The 12,832-nt window shown below is 43.9% G+C and overlaps 1 protein-coding gene across 1 annotated transcript in view; it reads left to right on the plus strand.

Annotated features, from left to right (window-relative positions):
- LOC146186299 (uncharacterized) overlaps window positions 1–11,607 on the plus strand; it is a 41,540-nt gene extending 29,933 nt beyond the window's left edge. Inside the window, exons 8-12 of the mRNA XM_084605650.1 lie at window positions 4,734–4,769; window positions 5,434–5,593; window positions 6,174–6,212; window positions 6,349–6,380; window positions 11,394–11,607. Coding sequence (XP_084461776.1) covers window positions 4,734–4,769; window positions 5,434–5,593; window positions 6,174–6,212; window positions 6,349–6,380; window positions 11,394–11,474 — 348 coding nt within the window. The 3' untranslated portion in view covers window positions 11,475–11,607. The remainder of the gene's footprint in view (window positions 1–4,733; window positions 4,770–5,433; window positions 5,594–6,173; window positions 6,213–6,348; window positions 6,381–11,393) is intronic.
- Window positions 11,608–12,832: the final 1,225 nt, after the last annotated feature.

The raw sequence follows: 12,832 nt of genomic DNA on the forward strand, positions 1-12,832 counted from the left end.
TGACAAGCTTAGCTTATCAGATTGGTTTGCTATTCCATAAGAAGTTATCGTAAGACGCAAACCAGCGAAAATGTCAACCTCGTGAGCGTGATGGAACTTTGGAGGAGTCATTGCTAGTAAAAGAGCTACAAATCGGAGAATTCTTCAGTGACACCTTAGTTTTGTAGAAAGCTTTTATGGTAGAATGATGGCATGACGTTCAGGGGGATATTACAGCGTTTTTAGTGTGAGGAATCTCTCACGTGTCCGTGAAGCACCACAAATGCTTTTCCCACTTCAATGCACTTGTCAAGAGCTTTCCTTGATGTAAGAGCAGTTTGTTTCATTTTAAACGTTTCTGAGAATTTAAGAAAGCTTGGGCTTCCTGGCCACACTTCGAATGCACATGATAGGTATATGTGTAATTATGAGTAAAAATATACTGTGCTTGAAAATGAGCCAATTTTACGAACCCTTCTCTCGAAAGCGTATATGGTGAAGTTTGGAAGATCTTGTCAAACAGAATGAAAAGTCTTTTTTTTTTTTTTCGTAAAAACAATTATGCATGGTTTGGGAGTATTGATGGGCGAGGAAGAAATGTAGAACAATGTACAGTGATTGCTGAAGCCAGCAGTGCACGATAATAGCGTTCTCCATTCAGAGCTCGGAGCAAAAAGGCAAATATTTTAGGCAAAATGGAGCCCCGAAACTGTGCGTGAAGGTGAATGTAAAAACCTAATAAAAAAACCTTCTCAATTGTCAGTATGTGTGAATAAGCAAACCGATTAAGCTCTAAAGCTGTAATGTCGTCGCTTAGTAAGTAAATGGCCAGGGGAAAGCATTGTTTAGACCCTGTATTACCGAGTACAGGTGACTAAGAAATTCAATTTCGCTGTCTGAAGCGCGATAGCATACATCGAATAGGATTGTAGTCTGCAGAAGCCATATGTTAACAGAAACAATGTCATGATTGGAGATGATGAATGCGACTCACTTTATTGTAGTAAAAGGTGTAGGGTACTCCGCCGTCGATCTGCAATGTTGCAATACGGTATCCCAGCCGACAAGAGATGCATGCTACATGGGCGTTAAAGCGGAAACCATATGGCGGGTACATTCTATGCGGCAGCAATCAAAGAGGTCAGCAGGGCACGACATTGTTACTGAGACAGCACTACTTGGGCAGAAAACTGCCCCGAGGTGGTAACTAACTTGCGCAGAGACACTGTTTAATGCAACTTTTGGACGCTCCGGCGTGTCGCCTGCAACGAAGTGGGCATGGCGCTTTAAGTATAATACAAATATTAGACAAGTATAGGTTTAACAAAATAATTTCTTTACTAAAAAGTTAGTCCTGCCTGGTGTTTTCTCGGTCCTTTTCGAAATCACCACCTGCCAGGGGCACGTTTAAGGTTTTCAGAATCTGTAAGTTTTCCAACTGTCGATGACGCCAAAGCCAGCGCTTACGACATCAGACATTTTATTTTGAAGCGGAAGCTTCACGATGGCAGCGAGCTCGAGCAATCAGCGTCACTGTCGATGGGAGCCTGAAAGAGCGCCAACTCGGGCCTCTTCTTTCATGTGGAAGGCTGACATTAAAATCAGCCTGCCATGGCATTTGAATTCCCGTTACCCATATGCCACGGGTAGGAGCTGCTAACTCTGGTCTCTCCTTTCATACCGGAGGGTGATGTCAGAATCAGCCTCCAGAACCCTTTGCATTCACATTACCCCTAGGACACGCAGGCACGTCCGTACGGCTTGGTTAAAGCGGGACTCTATATGTGGGCTGGTAGCTTAGACTTTCATGTCATACCCTTGAACGCTGAGCTTAAGTGTCCCCAATAATGTAGCTCCTTACACTGATAGGCCGTGATAGGGTAAGGATGTAGCAGTCAAAACGTTGATCTAGGTTTAACCAGAGCTAAACCACAGCTGATTTTTATTACACGGTGACACTAAAAGATCATGTCTCATCAGATCGGTGGCGGCAAAGAAAATCCGGCGGTGAAATCAGTGAGCGCCTTCAAAACGACGCGCCGCGTGGTCCCGTTACCACTATGTCAGCGTGTTTTGTGTTCAAGGAAAAATTCTAGTTTTATTTTCCACGGATGGCGCTCCCGATGAGGCGCACTAATGTCATTTGGAGGTTATTTAGAGCGGGCTATACCCATAGGTAGTACTAGAATGATTTTAACGCAAGATGTTTAGTACACTATGTCGGGGAAAATTGTCCGGTGATGTCAGCGGTGTCGACCATATGAAGTCACGTAGCCTAGAAGTGAGTGTGCCTTTTCGAGTTCATAGTTCCCTGGTAACGTTACCTGACATTGATTGATCAGCGGGTTGATCGGAGGACAGTACAATGGGAATAAGAGGACGACGAAACGAGTAGTTGTTCGCAAGAGAGGGCGTGACACGTATCACGCATTAAGCGTGCAGACCCGCAACTCATCATTCCCCGTAGAACCGTAAAAGGATCAGCATTTCTAGGACAACAGCACTTTCATTGGCCTAAACAGGTGCGCTTATTCATGCGATACAGCCGAAAGTGGGCCAGCAGTATTATCGAAAAGTGTCAAAGAATTCCTCTACCAACATTTAAAGAACTATTTAAGTATCCCTGAAGCAGCCTGAAACCATTTGTTGGGCACCAGAGCGTAGGAGCTGTTTTTGCTTACGTCGTCCCAAAATTCTCATACCACAGAAATATGGTTGAGAATTAAATACTAATTAATTAGTGCCACACAAGATGGACGCTGTATTTAATTTGCATGCCCTCAAATCGGTCATTTACACATAGCCTCGGATGGCCAGTATCTGGCTTTTCACAAGGCAGTTTTAATGGCACATTGTAAGAAACTATTCTCGTGGTTTTCCAGCAACCAGACACTTTCTCGCAAATAATTCGACGCCATAGCTTGAAGTTTGCTTTCGTCCTCTTCTTCCTGTCACGAGCGGCCCTTTTGTGCGTAATGAAATTGCTATAACCAAGTGGCAATGCAACACTTATGAACGTGAAGGTGAAAGGCTACCAAAACAATGACAAGTAAAAATAGTCTGCGTAGTTTTCACATGCCTTACTGCCCAGGTCCTTCGGTTATCAGCCCACGAAAGTTCTGAGCAGTGTGACTACGTACAGCACAAGAATACGCAAACGACACAACGTGCCATACGGCGAGAGGCTGTTAAAGAGGAAGTGCCAAAATACAGTGTATATTTTAGAGGAAATTCAATCGCACCCTTGTTCTCAATCTACAGAAATACATTAGTAACAAGGAGCAGAATGGAAACATGTTTTTTCTTCACACTTTTCTTGTTTGTCGGTCGCATTCAGGGATCCTTTTCATAGGGCCCTCCCATCTTTTTCTACACAACAATCTTGAGAGAAGCCGTAAACTATGAGCCCCTTTTGCGTCAATCCGGTGTACAAAGGACGCAAAAGCTGTTCATCTTCCTGCGCTCAAGCTAACAAGTGAACGTCACTATCTAACGTATTCACGGGATTGTGGACATATAATGCGCATAAAGGCCGCAAATTACGCACCACTGCAGCTTGCTTGTGCCAATATAGTGGCCGGGCGGCGCGAGGTTTCGCAAAGGCTGTCACCAGCCTGGACTATGGCGCTGCCATCAAGGCACCCTAAGTGAGATACCTATACTCCTAGGCGATGGAAATAAGCTGTGGGCGAGGAAAGGCAGAACAGGGAGCGTAGAGAGGGTGACAGGTCGAGAGCTATACCCAGGGAGAAAGGAGACGCTGCAGCTGCGTTGATGTTTTTGGTTTGGTTTATGGGTTTTAACACCCGAAAGAGGCCTCAGCCTATGAGAGAAGCCGTAGTGGAGAGTTGCGTAAGTTTCGATCAACTGGGGTTCTTTAACATGCACTGAGACCGCACAGCACACGGTCACCTTGCTTTTCGCCTTCATTGAAAAGCGGCCGCGGCGTTCTGGCTTCGATCTAGCATCCTTAGACACGGTAGTCGAGAACCATAAACACTACACCACCGCGGCGGGCTTGATGCACTTGGGTAGCATCTACTCGGCTTACACGCAGGAACACTTTCGATCGGCGCCTAGTGCCACATTTGTCAATCCCAGCGCACCAAGGAGAGGAAACTCGGTCATCCCGGTGCGCTGGCACAATAAATGATTCAAAGTGATTGAGAGCAAAAAAAAAAAAAAAAAGAAAACTTCCTGTCATTTCTTTGCATAGACGGTAACAAAAACACCTAGCATGCTGAATAATGTAAACTCACGCCTACGGGCTTAATAGATCTCATTGGTTGCCTTCGAAATTTTTGCGAATAACATGACCTGCTCAAGAATTGGCTGGCTTCTTTTCAAGAGATACCGTCCCTAAAGGTAATTTCCGATACTAGGCCCTTTCAATTAGAGGAGCTAAAAACGCAAGAAAGCATTTCTAGCCGCCCAATGAGCTCATACACTCGATGTTTTTCTCAAGCGTCAGCGTAGATTTTAATATGGGTGAAGTGATAAAGACCTCTGAGCATGCATACTAGCAATCCCCGCGGAGCGCTTCAGAGCCGGCTTGAGCGGTGCTGTAACATGGCTAACGGGGTTGCGTGCCTGCATATTTTCTAGATCGAATCCTAAGGGGCACAAGAGGTAAATACACTGAAGCTCCATTGCAATGCTATTGGCGGCACATTGAGTGCTTTTTAAACATTGAGGCTTCGTGGCGCAAATTGTGGCATCCGTAATAAAGGCTCACCACCAAATTTCTTTTTCAGACCGTGTACCTGGAACGAGTCAACATCGCATTTCCAGTAAGGATGCAACGGAATGCCCTCCGTGGACTTTCTGGCCTTCATTAGCTAGCAGCTGTATAGTTGTAGAAACATTTTAGGAACATTCAGCTATTAGCTTTGAAACCGGGATATAAATGATAAATAGCGAGGTGGCTGCTTGCAACACACGTGTTGCTTTATTTCAGCACTAGGAGTTTACAGGCATCACGATTAGCACATAAAGAGCCTATATGCCCTTAATATACGACCTACATAAGGCACAGAATCTGGAATTTTAGATCAGAACTATAGATGTGGCCTGCCCTGAAAGAACAACAGTATAGTTGTTTCGCTTTGTGCGCAAGATGCATAAACATCATGTCTTTTTGGCTCACTATTGTAACAGGTGGCTTCTTTCGCTGAAATTAAAGTTCTCACCTTGCAGGGCAATGCTGCGGAGTTTTAATGTGAAAGCTTCCAAATAAACTTGCATAAACACACACACACACACACACACACACACACACACACACACACACACACACACACACACACACACACACACACATACACACAGCCAGCCCTTTTGAATCTGCATCTGTAACCTTATCTTCTTATTTGGGCTATCATTCCTCTTCAATACATTTTTTTAACATTTTGTCGCTCCGAGATTTATCGTCCTCTTCGTTCACGCTTCTTGCAGTGTTTGTACGCCCACTTTTGGCGACACTTTACAAAAGACCAAAGGGAGGCATATATAGTACGTATGGCCGACAACGTTCTGCACTCGGCCCACACTTTAGAAACAAGCACCCAGGATGACATTATGAAAGAAGTGGAGCGTATACTTGAGCGTGTATCAAGTGAGTATTATAAATAGGCTGCTTGGGAATTATGCTGTACATTACCCGCTGTCTGGTGGTGTATTCTACAGTTTTAAAATATGAAATTGTTAACCTCCCCGTAAACGATGCTAATATCGTGGCAGGTGACTGAAAGTTGTGGGACATTTGTGCATCGCGCAATTTAAGGATAAAATGGTGCATTTTAAGCGCAGTTGACATCACCTCAGCTATGAGTTGCGAAAATAGTTATTGTCTATTTCGACGTGGCGACAATGTTCCCACCATGATTTCTTGAGAAGCTCCTACGTCCATTAAAATGCCCATAATACTTTGATTTTTAATCAGGAGCAGCTACATATCGAAAGGAATTGCTTTTTCCTTGCTGATTCCTGACTGATTTCTGAAACTGAAACATTTCCCATTTGTCCACCGAGTCACTTAGCCTCGCTACTAAAGATCGAGGAATGAGAAAACCAATTCAGGCAACTCAAGTCTTTTTGTGAATATGACTGTACCACCACTTTGGCTAGGCAGCCATACAGTGACGTGATATGAAAAGTTTTAACACATGAAATCTTTATGCACTCTTTTATTTTAGATGATACCAGTGACTCTGGCGAAAACAACACCGAGGATAGTAAGTAGTGCAACGCCTCTCTGCTATTTTTTATACTGTGAAGATTCCTACACCGGCATCTTTGCCACGCAGCCGTTCAATACTGCCATATGAAAAATTTTAGCACATGAAGGCTTATTTTCTTCTTTTGTTTCAGCCGACCGTGATGATGAATACGAGGAACACATAGTAAGTCAGGAAACTCCTTACTTCTATTTCCTATATGCGCAAATTACTACGCCGCCAAATTTTACGCGTAGCCATATTTAGCGTCATTTCAAAAATTTGACCGCATGAAGGCTTATTTTCACTTGTTTCAGCTGAAGCCAGTGACTGATACAAAAAAAGAACGAGCGGAGTATGTCGTGCTACTTCTCTCAGTTTTCCGTATACCGCAGAGATGGCTACCCCACCACCTTTGCCACGCCGTCGTACAGTGGCATATCTATTGAAAGATTTAACGCATAATAGCTTATGTTGTGTTACGTTTCAAGAAACACCATTCACTAATATGCAAACGAGGACTAAATTGAGTCGTGCTATTCCACTCGGTTTTTGTCATGCCGCAGAGATTCGCGGTGAAAACATGCAACGCTTATGTGTGGCCTTTAGCAATAAATCAAAACAGTTAATCGCCTAGTAATAACTAGAGCCCAAAACTTTCGTGCTCTTAGTGTGGTTATGGTAATGTTGAGCAACCTTTAGTTTGCCTTGAAACAGTTCTACTTATCATCTTTAGTAATATCATTCACATCGCTTTTCCGGAAAGCTACAGACTCGTCATTACTCTAAGGAATTATTTCGCTCCTTTTGTGTTTACAAACACAACAAGCCTCACGTTTTTGGTTCTGCTGGCGCCGTTTTGGCACCGAGAAGCTCCTAACCACGACGGGCGTTATGCGCATCACGAAAACAGCAATGGACGAATTGATGCTTTTTGTTTATTTTGTTTTGTTTTTATTTATTTATTTAATAATTTTATTTATTTTTTTTTATTTTGTAACAATTGAGTGCTTCTGAGTGACCCCGTTGGGCATTCTGCGTCGGTGAAGACAGCCAGTGATATCAATTGGATTGCAGCCGGTGATCTATGGCGTATATCGATGACAATATCGGTAGTAGTTTTTTCAGACAAGCTTACCAATCTGTTTAGGTATTGTCAGTGACTCTTCATTTAGTTCCAATTCGTCGATTTCCATTTCATTTGCTATTTTATATATGTGCAGCTCCTTTATGCAGAGCTATACACGTGAAAGGTTTACCTTTAGTTTCTTATTCTATGTGCTTGGTGCTGTGAGCGGAACTTTAGCTCCAAAATGATGTTTTCAATTGGTTTCTTTGTCTCATGCCCGTGTCCTGCACAATGAACAAAGAGAAATTTGGGCGCGGATAGTCATGCCCACCAGTTTGCAAACAAGTTGGCGGTTTTTGTTTTAAGCCTATATCATTGCTTTGTATAAAGGTAAAGGAGCCTAGGGGATTCGTTGAGGGGATCCATAGTTTGCCACATAATATTGCCAGTAGGAGTAGCCAGTAGCATTCGCGCGAACCGTTTCTGGTTTCTGAAGGTTTGGCTTTTTTGCAACTATAACTCATGCTCACGGAATAATATTTGCCCTAAGAAATAGTCATTTCATTTCATTTATTTTCCTTAAAGGCCCGGTGAGGGGCATTATTCGTTAGTTATATTATGTAGCTTGCACTGAGGTTCCTTTTTCTTCTCTTGAACCTGATGCTTCTGCCTGGAATGCCCCAACGGTGGCGTGACAAGCGTAATTTTATAGCATACCTATTCTTGAACAGTTGCTCAAAATGGCTGAATAAGAATATAACCGTTGCATGGCTGTATATTGATCAGTATTTAAATAAAAAATGTTTGAGGTGGTTTGGGCTGCCAGTCCTTCAAAGAATTCAGGACTTTTGCATAACCCGTAGGGATACCACACATAAACATCGCATAACCTATGATTGAAATGGCGCATAGTATGTAGTGTTTTCTTAAATGTCCATTTGCAAAAGTTAAAATTAAACTCTCTATACTTCGCCATGAAAGACTCTTTTCCGCACACTAAGGTTTAATGATCACAGCTGAATATGCGATGTAGAAACGACTTCTCTGCGGAAGTTTTTTTCAGAAATCTGAAGCTGAGTATCGCACACAAGTTTTCATGCGGGCTGGCAGTTGTATGTATACAAGTGCGCTTGCTGTAATACGTTTCTCCGGTGAAAGAAACATTCTTTCAGGAATTTTTCAAGTATTTATAGACGGCAGCGCCAGAAGTGGACCTGATTCATAGACGGTTGTAATTCAGTGCTACAGGTGGAGCGACAAAACCAGTTGTCACCAGATTAGTGCTTGGGAAAGGTGTGGATACTGTTTTCCGAGAATTTAGCTGGTCGGATCCAAGAAAAAGGTCAATAAACTCCTGCCATTGACCACTGTGGTTGCATTAAATGCATCTGATATAAGAGTGTGCCTCTTGTTTTCAGAACCTTTTTTTTATAATTTCCAGCATTGCATTATGTTTTGCTGTTCGGCCAACATTTGCATCTGCTCCTGCGACATCGGAAAACACCCTGCAATCCGTGTACAAACGTTAGCCTCTGCCGGAATTCTCTAATCATTGTTGCCATTGTTTAGCTTGCTTGGACGCCAGACAGCGGACAGCTTTATTTTGCAAGTGTTGGTTATTGGAAATGTAAATTATTCACGCAATATACTGGAAGCCAGCAGTTGTGGAGGTCAGGATTGTCAATAACAATGCTCATTGTGTAATACTTTTCTCAAAATTTATTCTATACTCCTTCAATTATGGAGAGCAATAAATAAAGGTAGAGCTAATAGTACATTTGTAGGTGCCATGCATCCGAAGCCATACCAATCATATACAAAAAAAAAATAAATAGAGCTGCGCTGAAGGTGAATAAAGTATTAACCTCTATCAGGGGAAGAATGCGAGAACAATAAAAAAAAAAAGACTATGTTCTGTAGATCACTCAGCAACTTATCGGCGATGCTCCACAGCAGATGGGAGGTATACCCTGCCGATGCTAGCCTCTGTATCAGGACGCGCAAATTGGAGCTGTCTTCATGCTCTCAGGACCTCTCGACGGCGCTCCTCATGAGTCGACGATCCCTCATTTCGCTAGCTTCGAATGGGACGATGTGAATGAAAAAAGCAGCTTTTTTGAGCGTGCCTCATACTGCCAGCAAACTTGGTCTAGGAAAATTAAGGTAACCCGTTTGTGTAAAAGTAAAAATATTTATGACACTGAAGCCATTTGGTAGAAAATAATGTTTACACGCTCCAGGTGCCTCCTACAATGCAGAGCTAAATGGCCTGCTGCAAAGTTGAGCCTAGCTTCACTGTGGGTATGCTTTACAACCTTCTGATTTACATAAACAGAACATTTGGTGTTCTTTTTGCTTTCTTGTTTTTCTTAAATTTATCCTGCCCTTTTTCTTCAAGAATGCTTCATATGCGCATACTCGCGCGCCTCGACCCACTGAGACATTCTTGCGCCACCCGTCAAAACACCGCGTCAGCTTCGGCTTTTTATATATCGCTTCAACGATCGAATTAACAAGGATTTAGCGCGCTGTCGTTAAATGTCACGTGTTGACGAATCTCTTACTGCGTCAGCATCGTCATTGGTTGTGAGCGTAAAAACCCGATGGACATTAAAATTCAAGACCAGATTGAAATGTCGAATTGTTGTTAAATTCCACAAGGAAGTTCATGTAACCAAAAGAAAGTAGTTGAACAGTAAATGAAAGGACTTAGCTTTGAGTGGGGTCAGAATTCGGGTCCAGGGCTAGAGGAGTGTGAGGAAGACGCGCAATTCTTAGGCCACGAAGCAGCTGGTTCGAACTGAATAGAGATGGACCTACTGAACGTGCGATGGTGGTGGTGGTAATAACTTTTTTAAAATAGAGGAGTTTGGGGCATGCATGCCCCTGGGCCCCCGCACGACCCCACTACACTCAAACGTTCATGTTCCTATGGTAAGACGAAAGCCTTCAATGGCTCATACTGTGGTGGACAAAGTGTGTTCCGCTTTTGCGGCGGCTGTCGCGTAGCGTTCTTTAGCGCACGTTCAAGTGTGGGATTGCAGATGGCAGGATCGCTAGACAAGATCAGACTTCTCAGGCTTTCGCCTTTCACTGCTTTAGTCGCTAAGGCCCTCGTAATTTTTTTTGACAGACGCGCATTCATACCTCGTTCGCAACGCGTTCATAACTCGTGTCTGTTTTTGACAGCGTACGTCCAACTGCAGTGCGAGATTTCGCCTTTGTGCAACGTGTGTCGCAAAAGTTTTGCTGATTTGTTTTTAGAAATAAGCACTGGATCAGTGGCGGTGACAGGTCTGCGCTGATGCTGCAGTGTTTTCATCTAGTGTGCACGTCTTGAGAATGCCTGGACGTTGCTGTGTACCGCGGTGCCGCGGAAACTGTGATGGTGGGGATACAGTGAGAGTCTTCACGTTCCCAACGAACCCTGTGAGAAGGGCTAAGTGGATAAAAGCCATCCATCGTGCTGATTTCACACCAGGAAAACGATCGGTGGTAAGGCAAATATTCCTCTTTACTATTTGTTATCGGCAACTTCTTTGCATCATTAACGCTACATAGATACTCCGAGATTATGTGTACGTGATACTTACCTTAAAAATAGCGAGGGACTTTAGCAAGTAAAGTAGTGGAAGGCGAAAGCCCGAGAAATCTCATCTTGTCTAGCGTTCCTGACATCTGCAATCCCACACTCGAACGCGCGCCAAGGAACGCCACGCGACAGGATCGCGATGGCGTACCATCCAAACGAACACTTGTCGGAGAAAGTGCGACTGATACTGCGCCTTTCCTCCAGAAGTCTCATTTTGTCTAGCGTTCCTGCATCTGAATTCCACACTTGAACGCACACCGAGGGACGCCAAGTGACAGCTGCCGCAAAAGCGGGACACACTTTGTCCACGACAGTATGAGCCATTAAAGGCTTCCGCCTTAAAAGAGAAAGTTTCCATAGCTATGGTGCGAACGTTATTCTATACTACGTGAATGTGACTTAGAAACACAGTATTACTGATATTTAGTGCGCGCGGACTTAAACTAAATTGCGATCATTAGAACCTTAAAAGGAAGGGCTGCTGGTTGTTTTTACCTTCTGGTATTGCATCCTTCTAACGTCTCATTTCACATCCTAGGCCTGGCCGCGTCCCTATAGGCCTTTGTACGTGCCCTACATGAAGAAATACATGGATGCGAAGACAGGAAGAGTATATTGAAGCTAAGCTGACTGGTACGACTTCGACCTGACGCAGTACCAAGCATACTCCCAAACTGCTAAACGTATCTTTCTGGTCCAGCTACAAGTGCTTCTCGAGAGTATTTTTTTAATAAATACTTTCATACTCGATACGTTTTACGTATTTATTGAGCTGAAATCAATTCTATAGCCAAAAATAGTCTACTGCTAATCGTAGAGTTGCATGTTTTGAGTGCTATGAAATCATTGCGAAACTTTCTTAACATTTGTTTCCAAAACGAGTACAGAAACTTAAGAACGTCCCGCCGTTTATAGAGCTGACTCTGAAGCTATGTTTACATCCGTAGCGTTATACTAACACTGGCACAATAAAAGCAGTGCTTCTGGCTTTTCATAAACTCATTTAGATTATGTGCTGTTGTCTGAAACTAACCTTTAGAAAACCCGCTGCACGATTATACAGACGTTTACTTACGATATTGCAGCCGACTGAAAAGTTATGTATTACCTTCCTCCCTTCCCTAACGGCGCGGTTCAGGTGTCCACAGAAACAAGAGTGACAGATACTGAGCCTTTCCTTTCCTATGAACCAATTATTATTATTATTATTATTATTATTATTATTATTATTATTATTATTATTATTATTATTATTATTATTATTATTATTAAACAACGGGGCTTAAAACACCAAAGAATATTTTCGCGTGCGGCAACAACTACAATTCTAGTGAAACAATAAGTCCGCAGCAACGCGCAGCAGCGTGCACCTTCCGCGTTCGTCGTAGTGTGATGACGTCTCGGAGGAGCGGAGAGGCCTTGAGTAGTCTAGGTGGTGTTGGCTCCTGCCCTCATCGTTCGCCGCTGAGTGTACCCCCCTCCCCTCTTCCTGCGAGGCTCCGGTTGCTAGCCCCGCCGGGGGTCTTTCTCTCTTTTCACTTTCACTCCCATCTTCCTCCCTTCCCTTACGGCGCGGTTGCGGTGTCCACAGAAATCAAGTGAGACAGTTACCGCGCCTTTCCCTTCCTATAAATAAATCAGTTTAGCCCCGCCGGGGGCCCCGTCGGGGTGGTGCAGTGGTAAGACGCCCGACTACTGTGCCGGAGCCGGGTTCAAACCCGACCTCGGCGGCTGCGTTTCGATGGAGGCGAAATGAAGAGGCGTCGTGTGCTGTGCGATGTCAGCGCACGTTAAAGATCCCCAGGTGGTCGAAATTACTCCGTAGCCCTCCACTACGGCTTCTCTTTCTCTCTTTCCACTTTCACTCCCATCTTCCTCCCTTCCCTTACGGCGCGGTTGTGGTGTCCACAGAAAACAAGTGAGACAGTTACCGTGCCTTTCCCTTCCTATAAATAAATCAGCCCCGCCGGGGTGGTG

The sequence above is a fragment of the Amblyomma maculatum genome, chromosome 6, assembly GCF_055883805.1.
Source record: "Amblyomma maculatum isolate TAMU_Amacu chromosome 6, ASM5588380v1, whole genome shotgun sequence".
NCBI lineage: Eukaryota > Metazoa > Arthropoda > Arachnida > Ixodida > Ixodidae > Amblyomma > Amblyomma maculatum.